This window comes from Uncinocarpus reesii, genomic scaffold (assembly GCF_000003515.1).
Source record: "Uncinocarpus reesii 1704 scaffold_1 genomic scaffold, whole genome shotgun sequence".
In the NCBI taxonomy this organism is placed as follows: domain Eukaryota; kingdom Fungi; phylum Ascomycota; class Eurotiomycetes; order Onygenales; family Onygenaceae; genus Uncinocarpus; species Uncinocarpus reesii.
In genome coordinates this window covers 6,579,916-6,605,205 of record NW_003052500.1, presented here as the reverse complement: position 1 = coordinate 6,605,205, position 25,290 = coordinate 6,579,916, and the positions used below count along the sequence as shown (strand labels likewise).

The following is a 25,290-nucleotide window of genomic DNA, read 5'->3' as shown; positions in this document are numbered from 1 at the left end:
TCTCCCCTACGTCCAATGGAGCGCCTGAGACACAACTCCTCACAGAGCGCCAGAAAGATGTTCGGGAAAGGCAGCGTCAGGACAACACCGCAATGTTCCCCAAGCCTTCTCCCGCATCCAAATCTCCCCGGAATCCTGACCCAATGGCGAAAAGGATTGACCCCGAGGCGGATCATCTCACCAGTGAACCTCTTACGCCCGTGATTGCCGCAGAATCTGCCGCGAACGACGACGATTTCACTTTTTCTTCCCCAACTCCTGGATCAAAAGAGCAAAGCGGGCATGAATTGACTGGATTTTCTTTCTCAACATTGCCGCCTGACTTCGAGTGGAGTTCTTCTCCCGAAATCGATCCCACCACGGCACTCTCAAAGCCTCACAAGCGTAAGGCGCAGAAAAGCCCGAAATCCGCAGAAGGAACAGCTGACGAGGGCTTGCCAACTGCGTGCCCTGCCCCATTCGAAGACGATGCCAGGTCGAGAATGCCAACTTCCGTCTGTAAGCAAGACGATACAAGCGTCCAAAGTCCTTCATTTATGCCCATGGTTGAGCCACAACCACTATCTTCTGAAGAGACCGAATCCCCAAACCAGGCCACCACTGAGAGACTACCCTCGCCCGCTTTTCACGAGGCGGGGGAGCGTCTTGCGAACGGTAGATCAGACGTGGATCTTATTCCCGATTCTTTCAGCGACCTGCTAGAACAGCAAATCGCTTCTCAGCTGGAACAGGATTTGGAACTTTCTATTGATTTAGACTACACTCAGAATAAACAAACACCACGACCGGCGAGCACAGGCAGCAAGAAGCGAAAACGAGGCAATGTCGACTCTACTCCGAAAGAACGGGGAAAGCGAGCTACTCGCAATTCAATCGCTTCGATGGACAGCAGCAGGGTTGCAAGTCCGGAGCGTATGAAATTTGTTGATCCAAGGGATAAGGTACCCATGCGAGAATCACCAAGTCTCATTCACTACGGGGAGTCGCCAGAATCACAACCGAATGATCGCAGGCTGCGAAGACCATCCGAACCGAAGAGCCAGTCGAGATCTACCAAAGCAAGTGTGTCTAGTTCACAAGCATGTGCTCAAAGGAGGTCACAACGACTTCGCGGGAAGCTGCCAGCGGAAGAGATGGATACAGCATGTGACAGCAAAAGTGTAGAGAATGCTGACGACGTTTCGAAGGGGGAACATGATACCACTGCTCAGCACACTGAGCTGAATGACTGTGGTGAAGCACACGAGAGCCAGCGAGACACTATAGCAACCGGCGACGTTTACAACAAGTATGGGCCAGAACCTTTCAACGAGTCTATTTTAGGATCTCTCAGATCGGTCCTCGAATCCATCCGAGGAGTCTCCTTTGACCGCTCTCTTTTGCGCGAAATAGATGATGTTATGTTCGATATCAAGGTTGAAGCCCACGAAGCTGTAAAAAGGCATACTAATACGTGATGATTTCGGACGTTTGCTTTTACGGAGACTTTTTGTATTTTAGCTATTATGGCTTTCGGAGCTTTTTATTAGGACACCTTTGCTGGTCATCCTTCTGAGATAGTATGAAGCCCCAGGCATGCTATGAGGCTTTCACTCTGTATCGGCTTTGTATAACGCAATGCATTTGTATGGTGTAAATAGGGAATGACGAAGTTTGTACTCACATGTTTACATATGCCATTGTGCCAGTGCATGGAGAGGGAAATAAGTAGAAATGTTATTTTGACAGACAGCAAGCTGCGGTCTGTTGGTGAACTTGAGTTGTGCAGAGGCCTCTCAAGAATTGAAGTTGACTTCCAAGTGTTCATCTCTGTGAGGCTACCTCCCCATCCCTGAAGTCGCAGGGACGGATAGAAGTGTGACCACCCGTTCTCAAGCTCCCGTTCGCCTGTCGGACAAGAGATGCTCTGGACTCAACGGTTACGGCCTACCCCGCACTAAAATGAGCTATTAATAACCCGCTCCCGCCAATCAAACAGACCGGCCGGGTCCCCGCGCCGCACAGGGGCTTTTATTATGTCATTCCCCCTTTGGCCCCAAACGCGAGTCGCAGGACGATTGAACCCCTCCAGCCGAGACCTCGTTGGCAGTCGAGGTGTGTCTCTGCTCTTTTCAACCCGTCAATCTCGACTGACAACAAATCCAACCGACCATGGACCGCTCAAACAAGCCTGCCGCGATCCCAGTCACTTCCTCCCTTCCTCAGCCCTCCGTCACCGTCGCCGACGGCAATGTGGTGGCCTCGCTGCCGTCCGGGGAATCGGTGGTAGTGAACCTCTTTGGGGCCACAGTCACCTCGTGGAAGCTTGCCAATGGCCATGAGCTGCTGTTCCTGAGCGAAAAGGCCGTTTTGGATGGATCGAAACCTATTCGTGGTGGAATTCCGCTGGTTTTCCCTGTATGCTGAACCGCTTCCCTAGTTATTTTTTCGAGCCACACGTTGATAACTAGACAAGCTGACTCCGGGGCTCGGATTGCTCTCTGATAACTAGGTTTTTGGGCCTCCGCCGAAGAATCATGCCACATCTGCCCTGCCCCAACATGGATTTGTTCGGAACTCGTTCTGGGAATTTCTCGGGAAGTCTACATCCGAATCGGAGAGTGGAGCTAGCGTCAAGCTTGACTTTGGGCTCTCGAACTCCATGTTGACTGATAAATTTAAAAATGACTGGGCATACGAATTTGGGCTGGTTTACAGTGTCACATTGAGCAAACGAAGCTTGGAAACGTCGTTGCAGGTTCAGAACAAGGGGTCGAAGTCGTTCGAATTCCAGACGTTGCTGCATTCATATTTAGGGTTGAGGTACGGAATGATTGCGCATCTACGGAATCCCCATCTGTAGACTCCTTCAAAAATCCTAATGTTATATTTCGAACAGGACATATCCAGGACCCGCGTTCAGAACCTTCAGTCGAAAACCTACGTGGACAAACTGCGAAATGCAGAGACTTTTACAGAATCGTCCTCTGCAATCTCAATTGAGGGAGAGGTTGATCGTGTTTACCAATCACTTGACCCTAGCGTGCCAATAATCATCGGAACAGACTCTGCGAAGCCAATCTTGTCGATTACTCGTGAATCCTTGAATGATATCGTCTTGTGGAATCCGTGGATTGAGAAAGCCAAGGGAATGGCTGATTTCGCTCCCGACGATGCGTACAAGAATATGATTTGCGTCGAAGCCGGTTCTGTGGTCGGCTGGCAGACCCTTGAGCCCGGTGAGACATGGGAGGGAGGACAAACTATCGAGTGCAAGTTGTAAAGAGACCCATCCTTCCAGCCCCGCGTATAGTAGTTTATGTATGTATGTACTGCAGTTACATGCATTCAACTATGCCAGCGGCTGTTCCCTAAGAGCAACACATCCGGCAGGGGTAATGCCGGATATCCAGGGCTGGCTTCAGAAACAATCCTGCATCTCCACTACAATCCACCCATTACTGGGGAGCCTCACAAGTCGTGGCATGTCTCATCTGCCCCTGTTTGCTGTTTTGATATTCGCAATTCCACCTGTAGGTCTCACGCGTAAATCTTACCAAGCTCGTTACGTTGAGTGGAGCAGGGATCTTTTATTTCAACCAATAGAACTTCATAGTCATTTACTAGCGTTGTATTTATAGGACTTGAATGGCCGTATATTTTCCAAGGTATTTTCTAAATTCAATCTCACATCGCACATCATCACGACTCAACTTCAACACATGTTGAATCCCCATGACCAACGGAATGATGGTTACTACGATTGTCACGCTGAAGGCGGAGCCGACGCGCTGCTGTACTACAGCCCTGCAGGTGCCCGTAGCTATTTCCCATGAGATTAATAAGTCTCATCCCGCCATGAGTGGACAAATGGAGCCAACAGTCCCAGCTTTAAACTGACCTGATTCAATGGAACATTTCACTATTATCTTTCTCGCACTGGTTGCGATAGTTCGATCGCATCATGTAGCGTCTCCGCGACATGATAGGCCGATCGTATCCAAGCCTGGTGATAGAAGTATCATCCCTGGATGGCATCTCCAGTCAGAGAGAGATGCGTCCAGTGATATTATTAACCTGTCTATTCCCAGGACTCGCGTTGATTCCTGGTACCGCATTGGCCCGCGAGCAACTGTCATGGGTGGGCTGATCCAGGCTGGTGTTTACAACGAGTCAAAGCTATTCTACTCTGATAACTTGATCACCTCTGTCGACTACCGATCATTTGATACGCCGTGGCTGTATAGGGAGGAATTCTCCCTGGAACCGACCGATGACCAACATTACTTTTTACAGACGAATGGAATTTCGTCCCGGGCGGACATTTACCTCAATGGAGAACTCGTCGCGTCCAAGGACACCCAAATCGGAGCATACGGTGGTTGGAAATATGATGTGACGAACCATGTGAAAACAGGGCCCAATTGTCTACTTATCCGCGCTCACCAAACGAATTACCTCCGGGACTTGGCTGCCGGATTTATTGATTGGAACCCGTATCCGCCAGATAACGGAACTGGCATCTGGAGAAACGTTGAGTTTTTGCAGACTGGGCCGGTGTCGATTTGTTCACCTCGCATCGTCACCAATTTTGTGCATCCCGGGGTAAAATTCGTTAAAGTTACTGTCAAGGTGGAGGTACAGAATCATCAGCCTGAGAAAGTGCGCGGGCAGATAATAGGTTCCGTGGCCGAGGAAGACGGGGGGAGAAAGATACCGTTGGTCGAACCCTTTTATCTTGACCCGAATGAAAAGAAAACGATATCGATCATTATTGATATTGACCATCCGAAGATTTGGTGGCCTGCACTCTGGGGTGAGCAACCGCTGTATAGCGTCAAGCTTCAAGTGAAGGTTGGGGACAAAATCTCGGATGTTGCGGAAGAACGCAAGTTCGGTATTCGGCATGTTGCATCTCATGTCAATTCAAATGATGCTCTGGAATTCAAAGTGAATGGACAATATTTTCTTGTCATGGGCGCTGGCTACACTTCGGACATATTCTTGCGATTCGACGCCAATAAGCTCGAAACTCAGTTCCAATACATGCTGGATATGGGCCTTAACACTGTTCGTCTTGAAGGGAAACTTGAACATCCGGAACTTTACGAGATCGCTGATCGAATGGGCATGATGATCATGGCAGGCTGGGAATGTTGCAACAAATGGGAAGGATGGACCTACAATAACGAGGGCTTCGGTGAGGTTTGGAAGGATGAAGATTATTACACAGCGAATGTCTCAATGCTCCATGAGGCTGCCATGATGCAAAATCATCCAAGCATTTTGGCATTTCTTGTTGGCTCGGACTTTTGGCCTGACGATAGAGCAACTAAAATCTATGTTGATGCAATGAAACGCATGGATTGGCCTAATCCTATCATATCCTCGGCGGCTAAGCGCGGATTCCCAAAGCTTCTCGGTCCCTCTGGCATGAAAATGGCCGGCCCTTATGACTGGGTACCTCCGAACTACTGGTATGGAGGTCAGCTTGGTGCTGCCTTTGGATTTGGGTCGGAGCTAGGTCCTGGAGTCGGTACACCTGAACTTGAAAGTCTGACGAAATTCCTTTCGAAAGATGATTTGGAAGATCTATGGACCAAACCAAATCAAAATTTATTCCATATGTCCAAAGCTGGCTCTCAATTCCAAAACCGCACCATCTATAATAACGCTCTATATGCTCGATATGGTAAACCGAAAAATATTGATGACTACTTGCTTAAAGCACAAATCATGGATTATGAAGCTACTCGCTCCGAATTCGAAGGATTTGCTGCTGCTAAAAGTGCAGAAAATCGTTCGACAGGCCTGTATGTTCTCTTCATAGGTGACTCCTTCTTCTTTGCGTGAATACTGACTTCTCGTGAAAGCATCTACTGGATGTTAAACGGCGCCTGGCCAAGTCTCCATTGGCAGCTTTTCGACTACTACCTGCACAAGTCTGCTTCCTATTACGGAGCTAGAGTCGGCACTCGGCCAGAGCACGTTTCATACAACTACCATGAATCGTCTGTCTATCTTATCAACCACTCACTCACAGGACAAGGCAAAAGAACCATAATTTTGGATCTTATTGACGTTAACGGCACAAACCTTTCACACAAAGAGATTCAGACAGATACAATGCCAAACTCTGCGAAACGGGTGACCGGAGTGCCTGAGAGGAATGAGCTTAAAGATGTTGCGTTTATGAGGCTTCTACTAATACAAGCTGATTCAGGTGCAATACTTAGCCGCAACGTCTACTGGTTGGCAAGGGAAGACGATACTCTTGATTGGGGTGATTCCAGCTGGTACCATACTCCCGTGTCAAAGTACTCTGACTTCACTAGCCTTGAAAACCTGTCTCGCACCGCTATTAGGGCGGGATTTGAAGCAGGCACAGGTCAACTTTGGCTAGAGAATGAGACTGGTTTTCCTGCATTCTTTGTGCGATTTAACCTGGTAGATCAAAGCACGGGCGAGATTGTCACTCCAGTCTACTGGTCGGATAATTATATCACTTTGTGGCCGAAGGAGAAAATAGAACAATCTGTCAGCTACAACAGGACGCAATATCCCAATGTTGAGGTTAAAATCTCCGGGTACAATGTTTTGAGCTTTTCTATACTTCCTAGATAAACGGACTTTGTCTTGCAACAATGCTATACTCAATGTTATGAGCTCCAGTTTTCCTCCACTGCCGGTTACCACAGCCTAGGATTCAGCCTGACTTGGACGCAAACAATTCCGTCATCGCGGCAAAAGCGGCATATCTCAACCCGTCACGCTAAATGCTGGCTCGTCGCAACGATATTCAAATCATGATGTTTGTGCTGTTATTATCCCAGCACTTGGCCTAGCACTTTGCGAAGAAAAAGCCCATTTCCCAAATTCTGGGAATTCAGTACTTCATCTACTTTGGAGACCTCCCGACTGGTTGTGCGTTTCGGCAGTCGGCACAATCCAAAGCTTCCAGGCTTGGCAATAACTTTCATCCTTTTTTACCGCCATTTGAATGGGATTGCGCGCTGAATCAGACAACACCGTCACTACAGCATTTGACGATGAGGATAACAGCCCACACAGCAACGGCAATGACCAACGGCGGATGACCGATGACTATCGTCACAGCCAACCATCAAATGCCATTAACCTACCAGATGGCGGCCCGGGAGCGGAAGTTGACGATGCCCCCAAAACCACAAATGCCAACGCGATGAGTCCTCCGACACCACATCGTCCACTAGACCCTCCATTCCCCCCCTCCAACCGTAGACGTCGCTACTCGTACGATGAAGCGGGTGAAACCAACACCCTCAATACCGCAGAAACACCCAGCGAAGAACCAGTCTCGTGGCGCTCTCTGCCCAGGAAGGGCCAGCTAACCATCCTCACAATCGCTCGTCTAGCAGAGCCCCTAGCGCAGACGTCTCTTCAGGCATACGTGTTCCACCAGGTCCGATCGTTCGATCCGTCCCTCCCGGACTCCACTGTATCTGCGCAAGCAGGCGTGTTGCAAGGATGCTTTACTGCTGCGCAGTTTGTCACGGGGGTCATATGGGGCAGGCTTGCGGACACGGAATTCTTCGGTAGGAAACGGGTGCTGTTGATCGGGTTGCTGGGAGCAGGCATAGCGTCGATTGGGTTTGGGCTATCCAGATCCTTTGCGACGGCTGTGGTTTTCCGGACACTTGGTGGCGCGTTGAATAGTAATGTAGGAGTGATGCGGACGATGATCGCGGAGATCATTCAAGGAAAAAAGTAAGCGTGATAGGCTTTCGCCAAACATGCCTTTTGGGCGGCATTTCGAACGGTACAATCTAATGGGCGTATGTTAGGTACCAATCACGAGCGTTCCTTATTCTGCCAATGTGCTTCAATGTCGGTATCATCGTTGGCCCGATTCTTGGGGGTATTCTGGCAGATCCAGTCAAAACCTACCCGACCTTGTTCGGCCCGGGATCGCTGATGGGCGGTAAAGACGGCGTGTGGTGGATGCAACGATGGCCCTACGCGTTGCCTAATTTCGTCAGCGCACTGTTCATGTTCATTGGCACCGTTGCAGTGTTCCTAGGTTTAGATGAAGTACGGACCTCCACCGACGGAGAAGAGATCGAAGTAAACTAACCTTTTCGTGTAGACTCATGAGACAGTCAAGCATCGTGCAGACTGGGGTCGCCAATTGTGGAACACCATCGCGAAGCGTCGTTCCCCGTCTTACAGCTATCAACCGCTTGACGGGACATCTGAAGGCAGGGGAGCTGATTCCATTGACCTACAGGCGAGCCCCAGCGCAAACCGGACAAATGGCCTCCGTCGCAGGCGTCCTCCAACCCGTAAAGTCTGGACTCGAAATGTTTTTCTCACTCTTGTCACACATTTTATGCTTGCACTACACACGAGCGCTTTCAACGCCCTCTGTTTTCTGTTTCTCCCCACACCTCGAGCCCCAGGCAGCCGCAAAGGCATTTTTCACTTTGGGGCGGTTTGGGATGCCGAGTTCTCGCGTTGGGTTAGCAACGGCCATAAATTGGGATCATTGGGCTACCGTTTCCAGATATTCGTGTATCTCGATGGGCAGTTCCGTCTAAGGAACACTATCGTCGTTCAGAATATTCTACCATTTTCTCCGCTGGCGTACTCCTTAGCACCCTTCCTTGTCCTGCTACCAGATCAACCATACGTTATCTGGCCGGCGTTGTCGGCTGTAATATTTTTGCAGGTGATCTCAAGGACGTTCTCTCTTCCAGCCACTGTCATTTTGGTTAATAATGCTGTATCTGACCCCAGTGTATTGGCCACCGTCCACGGTGTGGCACAGAGCGTTGCAAGCGGTGCCAGGGCTTTGGGTCCTTTGATTGCTGGATGGGGGCTCGGGCTGGGACTGAAGAACAACATTGTGGGAGCGATTTGGTGGGCTTTGGCAACCGAGGCCACACTGGGTTGGGTTCTGACTTGGACCATTTTTGAAGGAACTATGGAGGAGAAAGAAAATAGCACAAGAGACATCCGTGCGGGTGGTGATGAGGAATCTCGAGGGTAATAATTAGCAATATGAATGTCAGGAGATGGAGTATTGATTTGTGTGATGTTTGGCCTAAACGAACTGTACATATTTGGCAAAGTCTGTAGGCACATACATAGATCTCGCACCAGTCCAGAAGAAAAAGCGAAGCTGGTCGCCTTGGGGGGTATTTTTTGATAAGGCTGTTTTTATCTATGATATATCCGTCTTGTTTTGGCTAGAAAGCGGACATAAAAATGAACCATTTGATAATAGTGCGACTCGAAGGGGCGGATTGTTGGTTCTGTTCTACTGCTCCAGCGCACAGTTGTATTTCGACAAGTCCCTTTGCGTCCATCTGGCATGTAAACGAAAGAAAGCAACAGGGGTTCCTCCAAAGATCCTCTCAGACGAACATAGATCGGCGCGTTTCACCCAGCAGAGGTTGGGGGAAGTATAAACGCACGTATCACCTTGGTAGTATCGCCTTCATGTGCCTTTAGCAGCTCAATGGCTTTGGGTTTGGTAAGATCCAGTTGTTCGACCTGCGTATTTCCGGGATTTCGCAGTTAAGCAAAGCCTCGCATGTCACAAATGATTCAAGGTAACCGAAGATTTCATCAAGTGTAAGGGCGAGCGTGTCAAATTACTCACCAGTAGGCTGACATCGTCCACCTTGATCTTTATTGCAGGCTTCTTGATAGCTTTCTCCTCTCCCTTCTTTTCAGGAGCGCTAGGCTCTTTCTTCCCAGCACCGGTGGCCGCTTGCCCCGCAGCGTCGCTACTCGCCGCCTTACCGGCCGCACTTGCAAGGGCTTCCAAGCGATTCATCGCCTTTCCCAGCGCCTCTTGATCTGCCTTTGACGGGAGAGAAGTGCCCTGCTGCACGTCGGCGTCATCTGTTGCAGCAGCGGTGGTAGATTTGAGAGAGGAGAGGGCGACGGCGGCAGCGCGGTCCTCAGCGTTGGCGGGGAGGTCGTCGGCGGTTGAAGCGGTCTCAGCCTTGGCTTCTTGCGAGGAAGTAGATATAGGCTCCGCCATTGTGGTCAAGTTAGCTCAATCGTGACTGTGCAGTGTGATCTGGAGAAGTGTTGCTTGCGAGCTTGTCGTCTGCGACTGTTGATTGAGAGGATGGAGGTCAAATGTTGATCCGCCCCGAAGGGCTTGCCCGCCATAGCCTGTAGCATCGCAGCTCGACGAGCAATTCTAGGAGTTGATGAAGCGGAAAACGAGTAGAAGCGCTCTCGGCGTTGTATTAAGCTATAAACGGAACCAGGTAACTGATATGTAAGATAAAGGGCGTGCAAAGCGCATGGGATGGCCGCTTCCGGCCCCTTGTTACCAGTTGCAGCCGGCCATGATCAAAAACTCCCAATTTCATACATAGTTACATTTCCCAAGGATTTGCCTGAAGAAAGTAGAAGTAAATGAGCTTGAAAATGCCATATATTTGAGAATAAATGGTTGATAGTTGAGGATCGCAACTCGACCCTCAAAAGTCTTCCTTGCCACCATCAAACTTTGCGCCGCTTCGAATTTTGACTGAAGCTCCCAGTCGGAAAAAAAATAAACGTCCAAATACTCCGGCGGAGACAAGAGCAGGGGTTCAGTTGAAAGCGGGAAAAAGGTTTGAATATTCCGTCGCATAATTTCGAATATCAACGCTTCTCGCGGGGTGAGTCATTGATGATAATAACTTGGTGCGACTTTTGACCTGCGAAACAAACGATTCTTTGAGCGTTTCTTTACTTTATCCGTGAGTAGAGAATATTCCGAACCAGTCGCCGATTTCCTGGGGATCAATTTCATCGGGTTCTTTTTTTCTGCGTCTTGGATTTGCCCGCGGGGCTATAAAATCTCCGCCACGGAACATACAAAATGGACAATAACTGGACTCCATCATGTAAGAATGTCATCTTGCCTTGTCGCACTCATTGCTAACTGTGGCTTTTCTCCCAGCCTGGGTATCAAAACCAATAAAGCAAGAGGTTGCGTATGAGGACAAGGAAGCGTTCCAACATGCGCTCCAGAAACTGCAGAGATTACCACCACTAGTCACTCCGTACGAGGTACAGTACTATAATCTAGCTTACTTGGTTTGTATGGCTTGCTAACCTGTAAATAGGTTGTCAATCTCAAAAACAGTCTGAAGAATGTAGCGCTCGGGAGAGCGTTTGTGCTTCAAGGGGGTGACTGTGCGGAGCTATTCGATTACTGCAATCAGGATATGATTGAAGCCAAAATCAAGCTGCTTCTGCAGATGAGCTTGATTCTGATCTGGGGTTTGTCGCTGCGGGTACCTGCAATGGGAAGGTCATGGCTAAAATCATCCGCACAGGAGCCAACAAGCCAGTTATTCGAATCGCACGGATTGCCGGTCAATTTGCGAAGTAAGGAAAACTTCACATCTTGCTATAAGCCAGTCCAGGTTGCTGATATTTGCCAGGCCACGATCAAGCCCGCTTGAAACGGTGAATGGTGTGACAATGCCAGCTTTCCGTGGTGATAATGTCAATGGCTTTGATGCCACTCCAGAATCTCGCAAACCCGATCCATCCAGACTGGTATCAGCCTATTTCCATTCCGCTGCAACGCTCAATTATGCGCGCAGCACATTATCGTCCGGTTTTGCGGACCTCCATTCCCCGCTGGACTGGGGCCTTGGACACGTCGCAACCCCTTCAATCAAAGAGGATTATGAACGGATCGTCTCCCGGGTCACCGACTCCCTCCGATTCATGCAAACAGTTGGCCTCGACACTGACCGCGGAATCGAAACCGTAGACTTCTACGTCAGCCACGAGGGCCTTATGCTCGAATACGAGCAATCCCTAACCAGACTCTTGAAGCATCCCCTCAAGGCCCTTCCCACCCAAGACAACAAAGACACACCGCAACTCCTCAAAGTGCACCCCAAACCAGCACCAAGCGGATACTACGCAACGTCAGCGCACTTTCTCTGGATCGGCGACCGCACCCGCCAGCTCGACGGCGCACATGTCGAATTCTTCCGCGGCATATGCAATCCCATCGGGATCAAAATCGGCCCGACCATGCAGCCCGATGAGCTCGTCTCGCTCCTCAACGTCGTCAATCCAGATCGGGAAATCGGCAAAGTCACCCTGATCTCCCGCTACGGTGCGTCCAAAATCGCCGAGTACTTACCGGCGCATATCAAAGCCGTGCAAGCCTCGGGCCACGTACCCGTCTGGCAGTGCGATCCGATGCACGGAAACACGCGTGCTACTCCATCCGGAGTGAAAACCCGGCGCTTTACAGATATTCTTTCAGAGCTGAAACAAGCGCTGGAGATTCATCGCTCTCTGGGTTCCTATCTGGGTGGTATGCATCTTGAATTGACCGGCGAAGCTGTAACAGAGTGTGTTGGCGGAGCAGCGGGTTTGACCGAGGACGGGCTGAGTGAGCGGTACGAGACATTCTGCGATCCCAGACTGAATGAAAAGCAAGCCTTGGAACTGGCCTTCCTAGTTGCGGGCTTCTATCGAGAAGAGTTGGAGGAACCAGTCACAAATGCTATTTAGTTAAAAAGTACATTCACACCGTCATTCTTTGATCTGGGTTTCTCTTTATCAGTGTTCTCGGGTTCGGCTTCATGCATTTAAAATCTGCATATCTTCCCCATCTGTTTATAGAGAAAGATTTGGTAGAGCAAAAAATGTATTTCCCGATTATCAGCCAACATTATAACCAAAGTTCGCCGCCCAATTATCCAAAGAATAATAGTACATTCCGGCACCTTGAAGTAGAATGCCGATTCAAATGAACGGGGTAGATATTGACCTTCCAAAAACGCCGCCACAAGGTCATCCTACGTACAGCCAAACAAGCACAAAACACAGCTTCCCAACACTAACTGGACTTCTATCCGGTTTCCTATTCACAGGTGCTTACCCAGAGGACTTCCAATTTTGGGCTTCCAAATCAGACTCTTTCTCCTAGCCGCATCAAGTCTGATTTTCAAGGAGTTATCCATAGCTTCAACAGTCCCTTTCATAGGAAACAATCCTTGGCGTGACTGCTTTGATGGACAAGTTTGTTGGATCAATTTTGCTCCCTGAGACAAATAGTACGGCGTTGTCGGTGACATACCCGTTGCAGGGTCGTAATCGTAATCATAATTATATCCAGGGGTTGCCGGTGGTGGTTTAGAAGAGATCGATGGACGGGGTTGGCGCTTAGGTTTAGGGGTCGAAAACGTATCTTCAGCGTCGTTGTACTCCGACTCCACGGAACTGCCCCTTGAAGACTGTGGAGTAGGGGTTGGGGAGAGCCTCATAAACTCCTCAATGGTTTCTGGGTCGACACTAGAACGGCTACCCGAAGATGAAGTGGAAGAGTCTAGTGGTACAAGGGTTCCGTTCAAATTGCCTAATGCTCTCGGCTCCATACTCTTCCTCCGTTTTTGTCCACCGCGCGGGATCATACTGACATCAACAGCGTACTCCGCTTCGTCAAGCCATTTATTGGATCGTTCGCAGCTACAGTGAGACCAAATTAGCAACAATACGCCAAACCGATGATAGGACAATGCATACTCGAGAACCCAGTTGACTCCGACGCACTTCACAACGCCGTTGGCTTCTCTAACCTTCTCCAAAGTTCGTATCCCTCCATCTTTGAAGATGACATGGGTAATACCGATCTTTATTTCCTTCGGCTCAGCCCCGTCAACTGGCGATAGGCTAGTTCTTGGGTTCCAATTCCATGATTTTACACATCGAGCACCCATTTGGGTCAATAATTCAACAAATATACCACTTGCGTCAGCCCCTTCTTTCGTATGCACGTCCGTATACACAACCGCTCCTTGAAGGATTGTATCATGACCTGCCGGTTGTTTCCGTGGTGATTTGACCGGACTTGAAGCAGAAGAACGCGATGGCTGTTTTGGTCTTTGAGGGAGTTGGTGGGTAAGAGGGCTGCCATGTTCTTCTTGAAGAGGGATGAAAGGCTTTAGCGGACTCCTAGCTTTGCGCGGTGAAGGGAGGGTTTTGCTTCTGGTAGCGGTTGGGCTGGTAGGCGGAGACGAATTAGACCCGGCTGAAAAAGAGCGTGTTCTCTTTCTTGGAATCTTGAGAGATCCATCTTCACTTTTCAAAGGGACCTTAGAAACAGTATGGACCGTGCGTGGATATCGCGGTCCTGACCTGACAGGCGTGACGGACATTGGGAGCACCGTGAGTGGATTCTGCGGCTGAGGTTCGTCCTGTTGGACTTTTGCAAACACCGCCTCATTGATCGTGACAATATGTTCCTGCGGAGTGGCATTTTCATCTACTACGCAGTTTTGCAAATGTTCCGGAGTGTCCTCGACAAGATCCATTTTATTCGCAGATAAGGATGCAATCGTATTTTCCTCACAGTCTTCCAGAATAGTAAAGTGGCCCTCGTCATTTGGAATGACATCGCTTGCATCAAGGTCTTCAGGTTCATGAATAATAGTGTTGTCATCAAATGACAGTTCCCCAGCTTCGTGGACCACAGATGAGCTCCTGGGTATGAGAGAAAGTCGGTCTCGCGACTGTCTGATCGTCGATGAACGGCGACTTGTCCTAGCAGTAATCTGATCTCCAGGAGCCATTGAAAAGATGCCTCTGCGTCGCGGATACTTCCTCTCTTCGTTATCAGGATTCCACTGACTTAGTTTATTTACCAAAGGAGTGAAGCCAAAATCCGAATCTGCCTTCGTTTGTTTGCTTGCATCGAAATCGTCATTTTCATTCACCAGCCTGATCGACATTCTCCTGGAGGGGCTTTTGCTAGGGCTCACTGCCATCATTGATTCATTGTCAGAGTCTCCATCGGATAGATCATCGCGGTAACTGAACTGCGGGGGATATGGGGCTGTAAAGACTGGAGGAGATGGGGCAGGAGGAGGGACCCAAGAGATATTTCGAATAGAATTAATGCTCGAACTTGCGCTTGTGATTTCATATGGGCGTACAGGTGTATTGATGGGTGATAAAGCTCCTGCGTTGACAAATGGATCCTCCAATTGTGGGGAGAATTCAGCAACAGGTTGAAGAGAAACATGCTCCATTGCTTGCCCCCTTTGTTCCGGTGATGATGGGGGTTCATCCGGTTTTGTACTGTTGGACATTTGTTGATCTTCATCCGCCAGCACATCGTACTCCATGTCTTCTACGATAGGACTTGATTCGCGATGAATAGGCTCTAACCTCTCAAAAGGTGTTTCTTCGGGGCCGAGACTGGAGACAGCATGCTGTTCGAAGCCTTTTGCATTAAGCTCATGATGTTGGCCTTTCGAGGAGGATAGGAAATTTTTAGAGGGCGACATCAATCGCCTCGCTGGGGTTTGCAGTAGCGACCTCTCCTTCACTGGCGACTGAGAGGGCGCACCTGGCCATTGCAGAGGGAATGGCACAGCTCTAGCTTTTATGGCAGATTCTTTCAATGGAGAAGTTTTCGTGCTGGAAGGCAAACACTGTTGGGGTTTAACAGCTAGGTCAAATTTGATCGGTGCCTTCATCGGTGATATCTTCATGGAATCTTTAAAGGGTGATGGAGGCAATCGGCGAGCAGGAGTGGACATAATAGTTGAGTCCTTGAGAGAGAAGGCCTCCTTTTCAGTCGACATGACATCTCCGCTTTCTGCTCTCGGACAATTTTCGCCAGATCCGGGCGCTGTTAGCCTCCTTGAGGCGCCGAAATCTATCTTCTTTGCCGGAGAGGCCAAAGACTGGCGCAAATTGGGAACTTTGATCGGTGATGTTTGAGGCGTTTTCAATGTAACATCTATTTCCACCCGATCAGCAGTGTCAACAGCGTCACCGGGGCTATTTGAAGCGCTAGGTCTGATAACCTGGTTCGATTTCTTGGGCGACAAAGGCTCTTTCTTTGACTGAGCTTTAGGAACTTGCTCCTCGTCGTGATATACAGGCGTGACTGGCCTACGCACAGGTTTTGCCTTCAGGCCAGTTCCAGCCTTAACTTTTTGGTTGTCAGCTACTGGAGTGGTCAAGGGCTGATTTTCTTTGTCTGAATTTTCGGCCATATCGAGAAAGGTAACCTTTTTCTTGGGAGCGCTACTCGACGCCTTGTTCTTCGCCGAAGCTGTGTATGTTATGGCGGCGTCAGGTTTCCTTGCCATAGCAGACGGAATAGATATTTGCTTCGAACGAGCTGGGACAACGGTAGCAGCCGCACTACCCTTTCTCCCACGGCGCGTACCGGTTTTGATTTCGGTTCCGGAGGTCGGTGCTTTGCTTGTACGAACACTCGCTACCGTTGCGCTCCTCGACCGTACCGCTTTTGTTTTCGATTGTTCAGGTTGTGCAAGTTCATCATCATCGTCATCACTATCATCGTCTGCAGGTTCCTGTTCGCCTTTTACGGACCGAACAGCCCTCCTCTCTGTCCGTGAAGCTGCCGTTTTCGGGCCTGCCGACGCCTTCGTCGACCTCGACTTCGCCGTGGTACGGACAGTAACAACATCCACCTCATCATCGCTGGAATCATTTTCGTCTGACACTTGGGCAATCTTCTGCTTCGGCCCTCGCCGTTTCGGGCCGCTTGTTTGCGAAGACACTGCATTAGTTGCAGCTTTCGTTCTAGGGGCCGCTGTCGAAGGTATTTCTGCCGTAGCTATATTCTTCCTTGGTCTTCCTCTTTTTGGCCCTGCAGTTGCTGTAGTCGAAGCCGGCGCGGGCGTGCTGGCCTCTTTGTTGGCGTTGTCCTTCCCAGCAATAGTTCGCGTTCTCGCTCGAGTCACCCGCTGAGGAGGGGAGGCGGGGGCCACGATGTCTGGTGCCCGTCGAGCCATATCGTCGATTTCTATTCCGTGTTAGAGGTTTCTCAAGGGGTGCAATTCGACGGCGTATGGGAGCTGTCCCAGATGATCCGAAGCCTGATTCGTTGGCTTCCGATCACATTAGAAGCTGACAATCAATAAAAGATAGCTTTGAAGTGACGTTCATAAATAGAAATATGCAGCCAAATCCAAAAAGGACTAACACAGACCAGCATGGATGCAGCCAGTTGCAGCATGGCAAACTCACGAAGGGTGATGTCGTCTTGTCTGCGGGCCATTTGTTTTGTTGCCCAGCCTGCGTCGTTGCCATGGGAACCCAGCATTTGGATATCAGGCTTCAACGATTGGCATATTTTTGCTAAATATTTACTGCAACTTGGTAATGATAAAGACTGTGGTCATTGTGACACTTGCAGGCTTGCAGCCATTAAATCTCGGAAGATAAACAGTCAGTCACTGTCTTCTCACCCCCGAGTTCAACCTCAGTCGACTCTCACTCTCCAACAAATGGCTCCTATCACACAGTTCGATCCTTCGGATCTTCGCATCCAAAGAAAGCAAACCATGGCCAAACAACTCGGGGCGATGTACGAGGAGGTGAAGAAGCTCAAGTCCTCTTCTTTTAGAGAAACCGATCTCAATCATCTCAACATCAAGATTCTTCCCCTCGACCTCGACCAACCAGCGAGATCTGGCCCTCTTTTCTTTCGGCCTTTGAGAGAGGACAGGCTCTCAGGGGAAGAGGAGGATAATGGTCCCTTGGTCAAAGAGGATTACGGATCCCAAAGCAGTGCATATTCAGTGGGCATTTCCTTGCACAGTGTCGGCTTAATTGGCAGCACCGAAAGGAAAATATGCTCTATTCTCAACCCTCACCCCTATCCAAGTAGCTGAAACTAAGAGCGTCCATTAAGCAGGACGTCTCCATGTTATCGGGGAAATCCCGATGGTGTATTCGGCCGCGTGCGTGGGGGATATCCTTATGAATGGACAGTTAGTCAACAATTGGAAGCCGATCCTACACCGATTTCGCACTGCAAGTTCCAAATCCTCCATGATGCAGAGGCTGAGGAGTCATTGAGACCCAGTGAAGTTCATCCCATTCTGGCTGTGATGCGATGGAGAATAACTTTATTGAAGTATCTAGAACATGGAATATTCCCTGTGGGGTTTCTCTGTCTAGGTAATGATGAAGCTACTTAGATGGCTGACTGGCTTACATGATAGCCATTCCTCTTTTTGGCCCCAAGCACGCATCCTCCTTGCTCATTTTGATGGCAAGCAGCTTTGCATCATGGAAAGCAAGATCTATGATCTCTCTGTTGCCAGAACATGAAGGATTATAATCTCTTCTTTCGGTGGCATGCATCCGATGCTGTTGGCGACACAACATTTTGACCTGGGTTGCCACTTGATTTTACTATGCACGAATATTCTGAGGGTTTGAGTCTGACACATATTGGCAAATCTGCAACATGCTTTTGAATTGAGATTTTAGTTATAATGTGAATTCCTAGAAACCAGCTTAGTGCAAAAGAAATCGAAAGTATAAGAGAAAGCAATAAATGGTAAATATATATATGAAACATATGGAAATACAGAAAGAGAAAGGGAAGGAGGGGAATCAAACCACTGCAGATCGTATCAGTATCACCAGAACATGACGGCGACCAAAATGGCCACAGACGCAGCAACGATACTTTGCTTACTTGAAGTATGCATCCCGGGAGCCGCGTTTTTCGCTCCCACATCTGACATGCTAACATTGGGGGCATACGTGTTCGGGGTAGTGCTATTGAGCGTTCCATCCCAGCAATGGTTCCGGAAGCACTGCTGGCAGGCATCAGGAACCGAAGTTCCCGTGCGCTCAAACGATCGGCTTAGAATAGCACATCCGACACATGTCGGCCAATCCTTCTGCCGTGTTGCGTTGCCCATGGTGCCAACGTTATAGCCGTTCCTGATGATCCCGTCGCGCTCGTTGTCTGTGTATTCCATGGTGAAAGTGGAGACATTGGAAAAGGCGCTGTAAGGATAGTTTGGAATGTAGACGACTAGCGGGGTGGGACCAGTGGTGTTGGAACTATTGCAGCCGAAGAAGGTTGGCCTGGTATTCAGGCCGAGATTGACAAATGTATTTTGGTCCGGGATCGCGGGAAATGAAGTCTGATTAGCAAGCCCAGCTGGGTCCATACTCCGTTCATAGGTAGCGACCAGAGCAGTTCCGTTAGGCCAGTTGTACTCGGTGTCCGCGGAAGAGTCAACCGCGAAGATCACGTCTACGTGCCTCTCTGGTTGAATTAGCGGGTGAAGAGGGATGTTCTGCAGATCCTCTCCGCCGTCAACTAAAGGGAGCGATACAACATTGGCAAACGGAGAGGTGTCGTTTGAGTAGTGATAGAACGGGTTGGGTCGGTACTCTGCGATATCGTTATTCTCGTCACCAATTCTTTCCAAAAGTTTCCTAATCTCGTCTTTAATAAAATTCGGAATATCAACCGTATCCAAATGAAGAGAGAACTGGTTGAAGAGCGACGAAGATGTGCCCATGATGTATCCGGCGTTATCGAACCCGCGAACGCACGTTTCATTGCTGGGAAGAGTGCCAGCCTGGAATCTCGAACCAAGATATTCAACAGGAACAAAACCAAATATAGTGGGATCAAACGTTCCAAACTCCCAGGGGTTAAATTCAAACACCGTGGCATTCCCACCGATAAGTTTCTCCCCTGGGTTTCTGCCATCGGCAACAAGGATTGGCATCGGCATATCACCATTTTGAAGACTCGGGCTCAGTGAGATCGAGGACCACGTGTATGAAGGGCCGCCTTGCGGTGCATCAATCAACTGATACGAGAGAGCCCGGCCCCTAGATTCTGCATATTAGTCTCAAAACAAATAGAAGATAACTACCATGATGGGAACTCGCATACCAGTAATCCGTGATAGAAACATCATACCCAGCGTCTCTTTTTCCATTCACGGCACGCTCGATCTGCCTGTAGTATTCGATAGTATCCAAAATAGCCAATCCACCATCCGACGGACCCTCCAGGATGGAACGGGTGAAATCCCATGCTGAACCTTCTTGACCACCAGCCAATGCGGATACGGTTGTATCGTTGTTTAAGTACAACGAACCAACCATCCACCCACCTCCACTCAAGCCAGACAGGTACGTCGCGGACTGCAAAAGGCCACCAAGCCGGCCCTGATCTGTCGATCCAGCAGTTCGAGAATCAAACGCCTGCACTACACCGGCGCCATTCATCAACGCCCTGTAGCCTCCACCAGAGATGGCGATTCCAATGTTCGGGAGCGCTGAAGTATTGTCCGCATGATTTCTAATATATTCTGCGGCATCAAAATTGGCGATAGAGACGCGACCGAAGAAGTCCGTCAGGGCAGCTGTTGTCTTCTTCCTCCTGTTTTTTAACCAGTCAGATTCGTTGTGAGAGATGGTGGCTGCGCTGCGAACGCTGGGGCGATCTGGAGGGCAAGGAACGTTCGCGGGAGTATAGCCATCAGGAGCATTGGGCAGGGCTCGAACAACGACATCTGTTGGAGGTATCTGGATTATTTTGGCCAGGGCCGAGCCTATGTAGTGATTCAAGTCAGCCGGCGTCTTTCAAGCCAAGGGACGGGATTGCAGAACAAACCGGCAAGCAGTCCGGCTGCTGCGGAAATGTAAAAAGTGAAATGATCGGGTTTCATATTGCTACCATCAAGAGCAGATACAGCATAACATGGACATGGAGGATGGGCACCGTTCAACGTCCTCTAGTTATACGTGCAAGATGGAGGAGAGCCATGTCCGAGTGCAGAAGCAAAAGGAAACGCTCATTCGAAACCACCATTGTCTATCGCCATCTCCGCCAAAAAGCTTTGACACGAAGTCCCATTCACCACAAAAAGGAGCTTCCAGTGGAGACTCTTAGGGCCGATCTGTGCTGAGAAGCCAAAATTAGCCCTTGCGCTTCACATGGCGCAGCGGTCGGCCGCGCGGATCCGAGATGCACACAAGCTGGGATCTGGCTCCCGATCAATTGACAATCCTGATTTCGCAAAATGCAAAAGAGAAGTGATTAATTCCATCTTGGATGTTGAATTGTGTTTCCCTTGGGTTTGGGCCTAGCCGGCTGATCATCACGCAATGACTGACTCTACGCAAGCCACAGTTGAAGACCACGCTCCACTTTAACTAGTTATCCGAACAACACAACATCGTCTACGGAGTACTCTGGACAGAGTCCATAATGCACAATCCGAGTCTCTCGGATATGAGACTTCCAGCCTCAGCTGCTCCGGGCTTCTCTCTCATCTTCTTCGGATCAGCACTTTGAAGGGTTCCTGTGGCTTGATGCGACGTCATTTCAGCCCAAGCACAGCCGAGGCGCATTGAAACATTCTTTTAATGAAGTACAATACTGAATAACGTTATGAATCCGTGCTGGTATCACTCACAACTCTGAAACCCGATCCCGCTCTGCTCGGATATCGGGGCGTGCAAGTCTCCTAGCCGATTTCAAGATACTACGAAGTACCGTCCTCTCCTAATTGAGTTCTGCAGACTCCATTTATTATCAATTTTCACGCTCCACAAACCCACCATCAGCCACACGTGAAACACCATTATTTCTTGGGGTTCAGAAGACAGACGCCGTGATGGGGGGAATGGAGCGTGATATAGTCGTCTTCCTAGTCAAAACCTAAGGTTAGATCAGGATGACGACACTCGTTGATTCCGGCATCAGCCACACCATGCAACCCGATTCAGGATCTGATTTGAGTACCATACGCCGGATTGTTGAAACGATGCATCGACTGTTGCCACAGGCATAATGCCAAGAATGTAAATCATCCACTGCTCATAACCGTTTGAACATAGATTTGCTCGACTTCAGTCGAACAAAAGCCGCCAGTATCGTTGCACCCAGTGCCATTGAGCCCGCATAAAATATGGCTGGTCGAAAGGCGTCGCTTCCAGCGTCCGCGCCGCCTGATGCCCCGAGAATGTAACCTGCAATGGGCGCCCCCTAAAACAACCCCGAGTGTTTTAATGTAAGCGAACGCATGCCTATAAAACGGACTAAGGTGTTTACCATCAAGTACCCTCCTACCCATCCCGTGACCGTCATTCCCATCGCAACGGACACCCTCGCGGAACCAAACACGTTTCCGATGACAGTAGGCATAGTTGAAAAAAAACCTCCATTGGCCACGCCGTTGATGATCACGAAAGCGGCCAGCGAGCCTAGAGATTGTGAAACGGGCCATAGCACAAGAATGCTCACTGCACTTAACAATAAAGACGCACAGAGTGTATTCAGAGGCCCGATTGTGTCACAGAAATAGCCACAGATCAATCGTCCAACCGCAGACGCAAAATTAAAGCCTGCCACGACGCCGGCTCCCGTGCTAGAAGCCAAACCTAGCGAGTTGGTGTAGAGAGGGAGAAAAAATGGTGGCACAAACAGAGGAAAAGTTCCGATTGCTCCCACAAGATAGAGGATTGAAAATCTGGCATCCCGGAAAAGCCCCCTACGTGTTCAAGTTAGTATTTTGAAAGGCTATATAAGACAATGTCCAAACTGTTATCATTACCATTCGACTAGTGCGTTTGGACGAGTTGGAATCCTTTCCTTGATAAACCAAGCAGCTGGCAGGCCAGTAGCCAGGGTAATAACCCCCATCACCCTGAATGCCCAAACGGGACCGAGACGCTGGATCAAAGCATCCAACGCAAAGCTATTGATTGCACCTCCAAATCCGCCTCCTGCGTAAATAATTCCGTACGCAAGTCCCCGTTTGACTTTAAAATATTGAGATGGGGTAACGTTGATTACCTAGTCACTCAAAGGGTCATTCGGAGCCTATCTGAAAGACAGGAATCAAACTACAGGCTCACCATAAAACATAGACTATCGCAGCGTCAGCTATGTTCAAATCGGATATCGGAGAATTCGCTCTGGTAACTACCTCGTTCCAATTCCACCAACAACCCCCTGCGTCATAAACAGCCCCGGAATACTCCCCGCCGCAAAACTACTTAAGATTTCACCAACCCCAATGAGACCGATGCCCGTCAGTGCCGTCGGCCGTATCCCCAGTTTCCGAATCAAACGAGCATTGACGATCGCCAGGAACGAGATGAACCCGGTCGTCAGCGAGCCGACGAACGATAGCGTGGACGGAGACGACAAGCCTCGTTCCACCAGCGCGGCTTGCAGGATACCCCAACAGTAGGAGGTACCAACAAACCACCAGCATAGTACCGCGCAGCTAAAGACGATCACCCATCCGTATCCGCCTTCAGGAGCTTGCGAGTCCTCCATGCGGGAGGCTTCAAGTATAGAGTCGACAGAGTCGAGAATCGGGGCATTCTCCCTGTTTTGTCGTGCTTCTAGGGACGATTGTCCATGTTGTAACTCAATGGCTGTTGTTGTGGTCGCCATGAGTTTTCAAATCGCTGGTCAGTTGACTGGTTGGTTTGACAGGCCCCCTCTCGTCAATAGCAAAGAATGTTGGTAGAAGCAGGTTATGCATTCACCACCCCAGCGCTCAGTTTCTATCTACCAGGGTTCCCTTCTCAGTCAGGAAGCCATCACAAAGTTCACGGATGTCGCGGCGAACGGGATTTGTGGCTGTGCAGCCTTTTTGAATAGTCTTGCTCTAGCATGTTCGCATGCGCTAGTTAACTAATAACTAACTAACTAGACCACCACGCTCAAAAGTTGTTGCAACCAGATCAGCCGAAAAGTCCGGTTTCTGTATTGATCAAGCATTCCTCCAGGGATGAATTCCGTTCTGCATCCAAGGACTCAGTGATCGTTATCCACTACGACATGATCAAAGCAAACGAGGTATGGGTGCTGTGGGAGATTTTTGGTTACAAGCAAATCCTTCCACAACAACTTCTTCCTCTAAAAATCAATATGTACTTGAAGACAACTTTCTGCCCAGTGCTAGAACTGTTATAACTCATTAATAAATCCACACCAGGTCCAAGTCGTCCAATTGCTTCAATTTCAAGAGCTCGATGAAACTGGTAGGGCTACCTTGCAACGATCAAATCTGGGAATATTGTGGATAGTATATGGACATGGTAGGGTCATCCTCTAAATCTCTTCATAAACCAACAAGTAACCCTTTCATATCAATAGTAAAAGAATGAACTGGTTCTCCGAGGTGATTGATAAAATGCTTCAAAACATCAATCTTGATTTCCACTTCAAGCGAAAGAAGCCTTATTGGACCTCTGATGGCTTCACTATGGATGTAGAATCTATCTCTTGCTTCAACCATAGTAGAGGATGAGGCTGGGGCTCTTTTATTCAGTTTCACTGATGATGTTGCAGTCTCTTAAGCAACTTCAGTCTTCAAAGGGCTGCATCTTCCCCGCACTCCTCTCTGTTTCCTCTTGCCATGCTGGACTATTCTGGCTCATCTTCAAAAAACTCCAAGAAAGAACCAGACGGGCTTGATTCTTTGCATAATTAAACAAGAAAAGGCATGAATGGAAGTTCTATCCATCCAGCTTGATATAGAAAGAGAGAGTTCAAAGAAAGTAGAAGGAAAATAATGTGACATAATGCTCCCTGCTGGAAACATCTGAATCTGTCTGCGCAGAGAGTATATCATATCTGAATGGCTTAGGATTGAAATTTCCCATTATCAACCACCCGAGATGATACTCCAGTGCACTGGAGAGCAAAATTTTGGGCTCATCACACCCGAGTTCATTGCTTGAATGATGACTGAACAGTTGAATGACTCTTGTCCTTGGCTATGTCGCGGATCAGAACCAGGTCGCCCGATGGAATGGTCGCCGTCTGCTGTCACCGAACCCTTGTTGGTAAGCCATCTGGTTTGTTCCCAATCGTCTGTGTTCCCCCCGATACTCAAGATGAAATCCCAGTTTTTCTGTTGAGTGCTGATGCTCGCTGAATGGAGGGAGAATGTCGTCTTCTGGGTCAGAAAGGTTGAGATTGTCGATCCTGGAGAGGTAGCCGAGCATCAGTTCTGCGAAGGGTATACCCGTGGACTGGCACCCATTGGGTGTTGACCTTTAAAGGGCCCTGGCGGCGAGGGACTAGGCCTGAGGTGATCCCGTCCTGAAGACCTGACGGATAATCACTGATTTCAGCTCGCCAACTTCTGAGGAAAAGGAGATTGGGGTTAATATGATGGTCCCCGTTCAGCTTAGCAAGGTGTTGTCTGAGTTTGTTGAGAAGTCGACAAATGACTGAGATCAGAAATTCCGCCTTGCCTCCTCTCCCTCGGGTTACTGGATTGGGACTTCCGAGAGCCAAGCTTCGAAACTCTCCCCACCACTAAGTTAGTTAACACCAAGACTCGTTTGCCCGGATCGTTCCAACTGGTCTTCAAAACGGCAACGGCTCAAAAAGAAGTCAGTCTATGATGTGCATAAATCAGGATACCTTCACCTGGCCCTTGTTCTCCAATTGACGTTGTCATTGTCCATTATAGAGAATGCGGCCAGAGCTAGCCCGTTCAAGAGCGAAGCGAT

General features: G+C 49.2%; 10 protein-coding genes across 10 annotated transcripts; 6 read left to right on the top strand and 4 right to left on the bottom strand.

Annotated features, from left to right (window-relative positions):
• Nucleotides 1-92: 92 nt before the first annotated feature.
• UREG_02487 (uncharacterized protein) lies at nt 93-1,457 on the top strand (the record flags this gene model as incomplete). The annotated part of the gene is made up of 1 exon (XM_002542925.1): nt 93-1,457. One exon carries the CDS (start codon nt 93-95, stop codon nt 1,455-1,457), a length of 1,365 nt encoding a protein of 454 aa, XP_002542971.1.
• Nucleotides 1,458-2,151: 694 nt separating this feature from the next.
• UREG_02486 (uncharacterized protein) lies at nt 2,152-2,842 on the top strand (the record flags this gene model as incomplete). Its single annotated transcript, XM_002542924.1, has 2 exons — nt 2,152-2,397; nt 2,492-2,842. 2 exons carry the CDS (start codon nt 2,152-2,154, stop codon nt 2,840-2,842), a joined length of 597 nt encoding a protein of 198 aa, XP_002542970.1.
• Nucleotides 2,843-4,116: 1,274 nt separating this feature from the next.
• Nucleotides 4,117-6,603, top strand: UREG_02485 (uncharacterized protein; the record flags this gene model as incomplete). Its single annotated transcript, XM_002542923.1, has 2 exons — nt 4,117-5,792; nt 5,853-6,603. 2 exons carry the CDS (start codon nt 4,117-4,119, stop codon nt 6,601-6,603), a joined length of 2,427 nt encoding a protein of 808 aa, XP_002542969.1.
• A 577-nt stretch (nt 6,604-7,180) lies between these two features.
• On the top strand, nt 7,181-9,007 carry UREG_02484 (uncharacterized protein; the record flags this gene model as incomplete). Its single annotated transcript, XM_002542922.1, has 3 exons — nt 7,181-7,725; nt 7,803-8,082; nt 8,246-9,007. The coding sequence occupies 3 exons, from the start codon at nt 7,181-7,183 to the stop codon at nt 9,005-9,007; spliced, it is 1,587 nt and encodes a 528-aa protein (XP_002542968.1).
• Nucleotides 9,008-9,399: 392 nt separating this feature from the next.
• UREG_02483 (uncharacterized protein) lies at nt 9,400-10,009 on the bottom strand (the record flags this gene model as incomplete). Its single annotated transcript, XM_002542921.1, has 2 exons — nt 9,400-9,513; nt 9,623-10,009. 2 exons carry the CDS (start codon nt 10,007-10,009, stop codon nt 9,400-9,402), a joined length of 501 nt encoding a protein of 166 aa, XP_002542967.1.
• An 837-nt stretch (nt 10,010-10,846) lies between these two features.
• UREG_02482 (phospho-2-dehydro-3-deoxyheptonate aldolase) lies at nt 10,847-12,510 on the top strand (the record flags this gene model as incomplete). The annotated part of the gene is made up of 5 exons (XM_002542920.1): nt 10,847-10,871; nt 10,928-11,037; nt 11,094-11,250; nt 11,307-11,358; nt 11,415-12,510. 5 exons carry the CDS (start codon nt 10,847-10,849, stop codon nt 12,508-12,510), a joined length of 1,440 nt encoding a protein of 479 aa, XP_002542966.1.
• Nucleotides 12,511-13,302: 792 nt separating this feature from the next.
• UREG_02481 (uncharacterized protein) lies at nt 13,303-16,772 on the bottom strand (the record flags this gene model as incomplete). Its single annotated transcript, XM_002542919.1, has 2 exons — nt 13,303-13,327; nt 13,552-16,772. 2 exons carry the CDS (start codon nt 16,770-16,772, stop codon nt 13,303-13,305), a joined length of 3,246 nt encoding a protein of 1,081 aa, XP_002542965.1.
• A 552-nt stretch (nt 16,773-17,324) lies between these two features.
• Nucleotides 17,325-17,654, top strand: UREG_02480 (uncharacterized protein; the record flags this gene model as incomplete). The annotated part of the gene is made up of 1 exon (XM_002542918.1): nt 17,325-17,654. The coding sequence occupies one exon, from the start codon at nt 17,325-17,327 to the stop codon at nt 17,652-17,654; it is 330 nt and encodes a 109-aa protein (XP_002542964.1).
• A 756-nt stretch (nt 17,655-18,410) lies between these two features.
• On the bottom strand, nt 18,411-20,474 carry UREG_02479 (lysophospholipase; the record flags this gene model as incomplete). Its single annotated transcript, XM_002542917.1, has 3 exons — nt 18,411-19,629; nt 19,694-20,357; nt 20,420-20,474. The coding sequence occupies 3 exons, from the start codon at nt 20,472-20,474 to the stop codon at nt 18,411-18,413; spliced, it is 1,938 nt and encodes a 645-aa protein (XP_002542963.1).
• Nucleotides 20,475-21,628: 1,154 nt separating this feature from the next.
• UREG_02478 (uncharacterized protein) lies at nt 21,629-23,215 on the bottom strand (the record flags this gene model as incomplete). The annotated part of the gene is made up of 4 exons (XM_002542916.1): nt 21,629-21,796; nt 21,881-22,301; nt 22,365-22,606; nt 22,826-23,215. The coding sequence occupies 4 exons, from the start codon at nt 23,213-23,215 to the stop codon at nt 21,629-21,631; spliced, it is 1,221 nt and encodes a 406-aa protein (XP_002542962.1).
• Nucleotides 23,216-25,290: the final 2,075 nt, after the last annotated feature.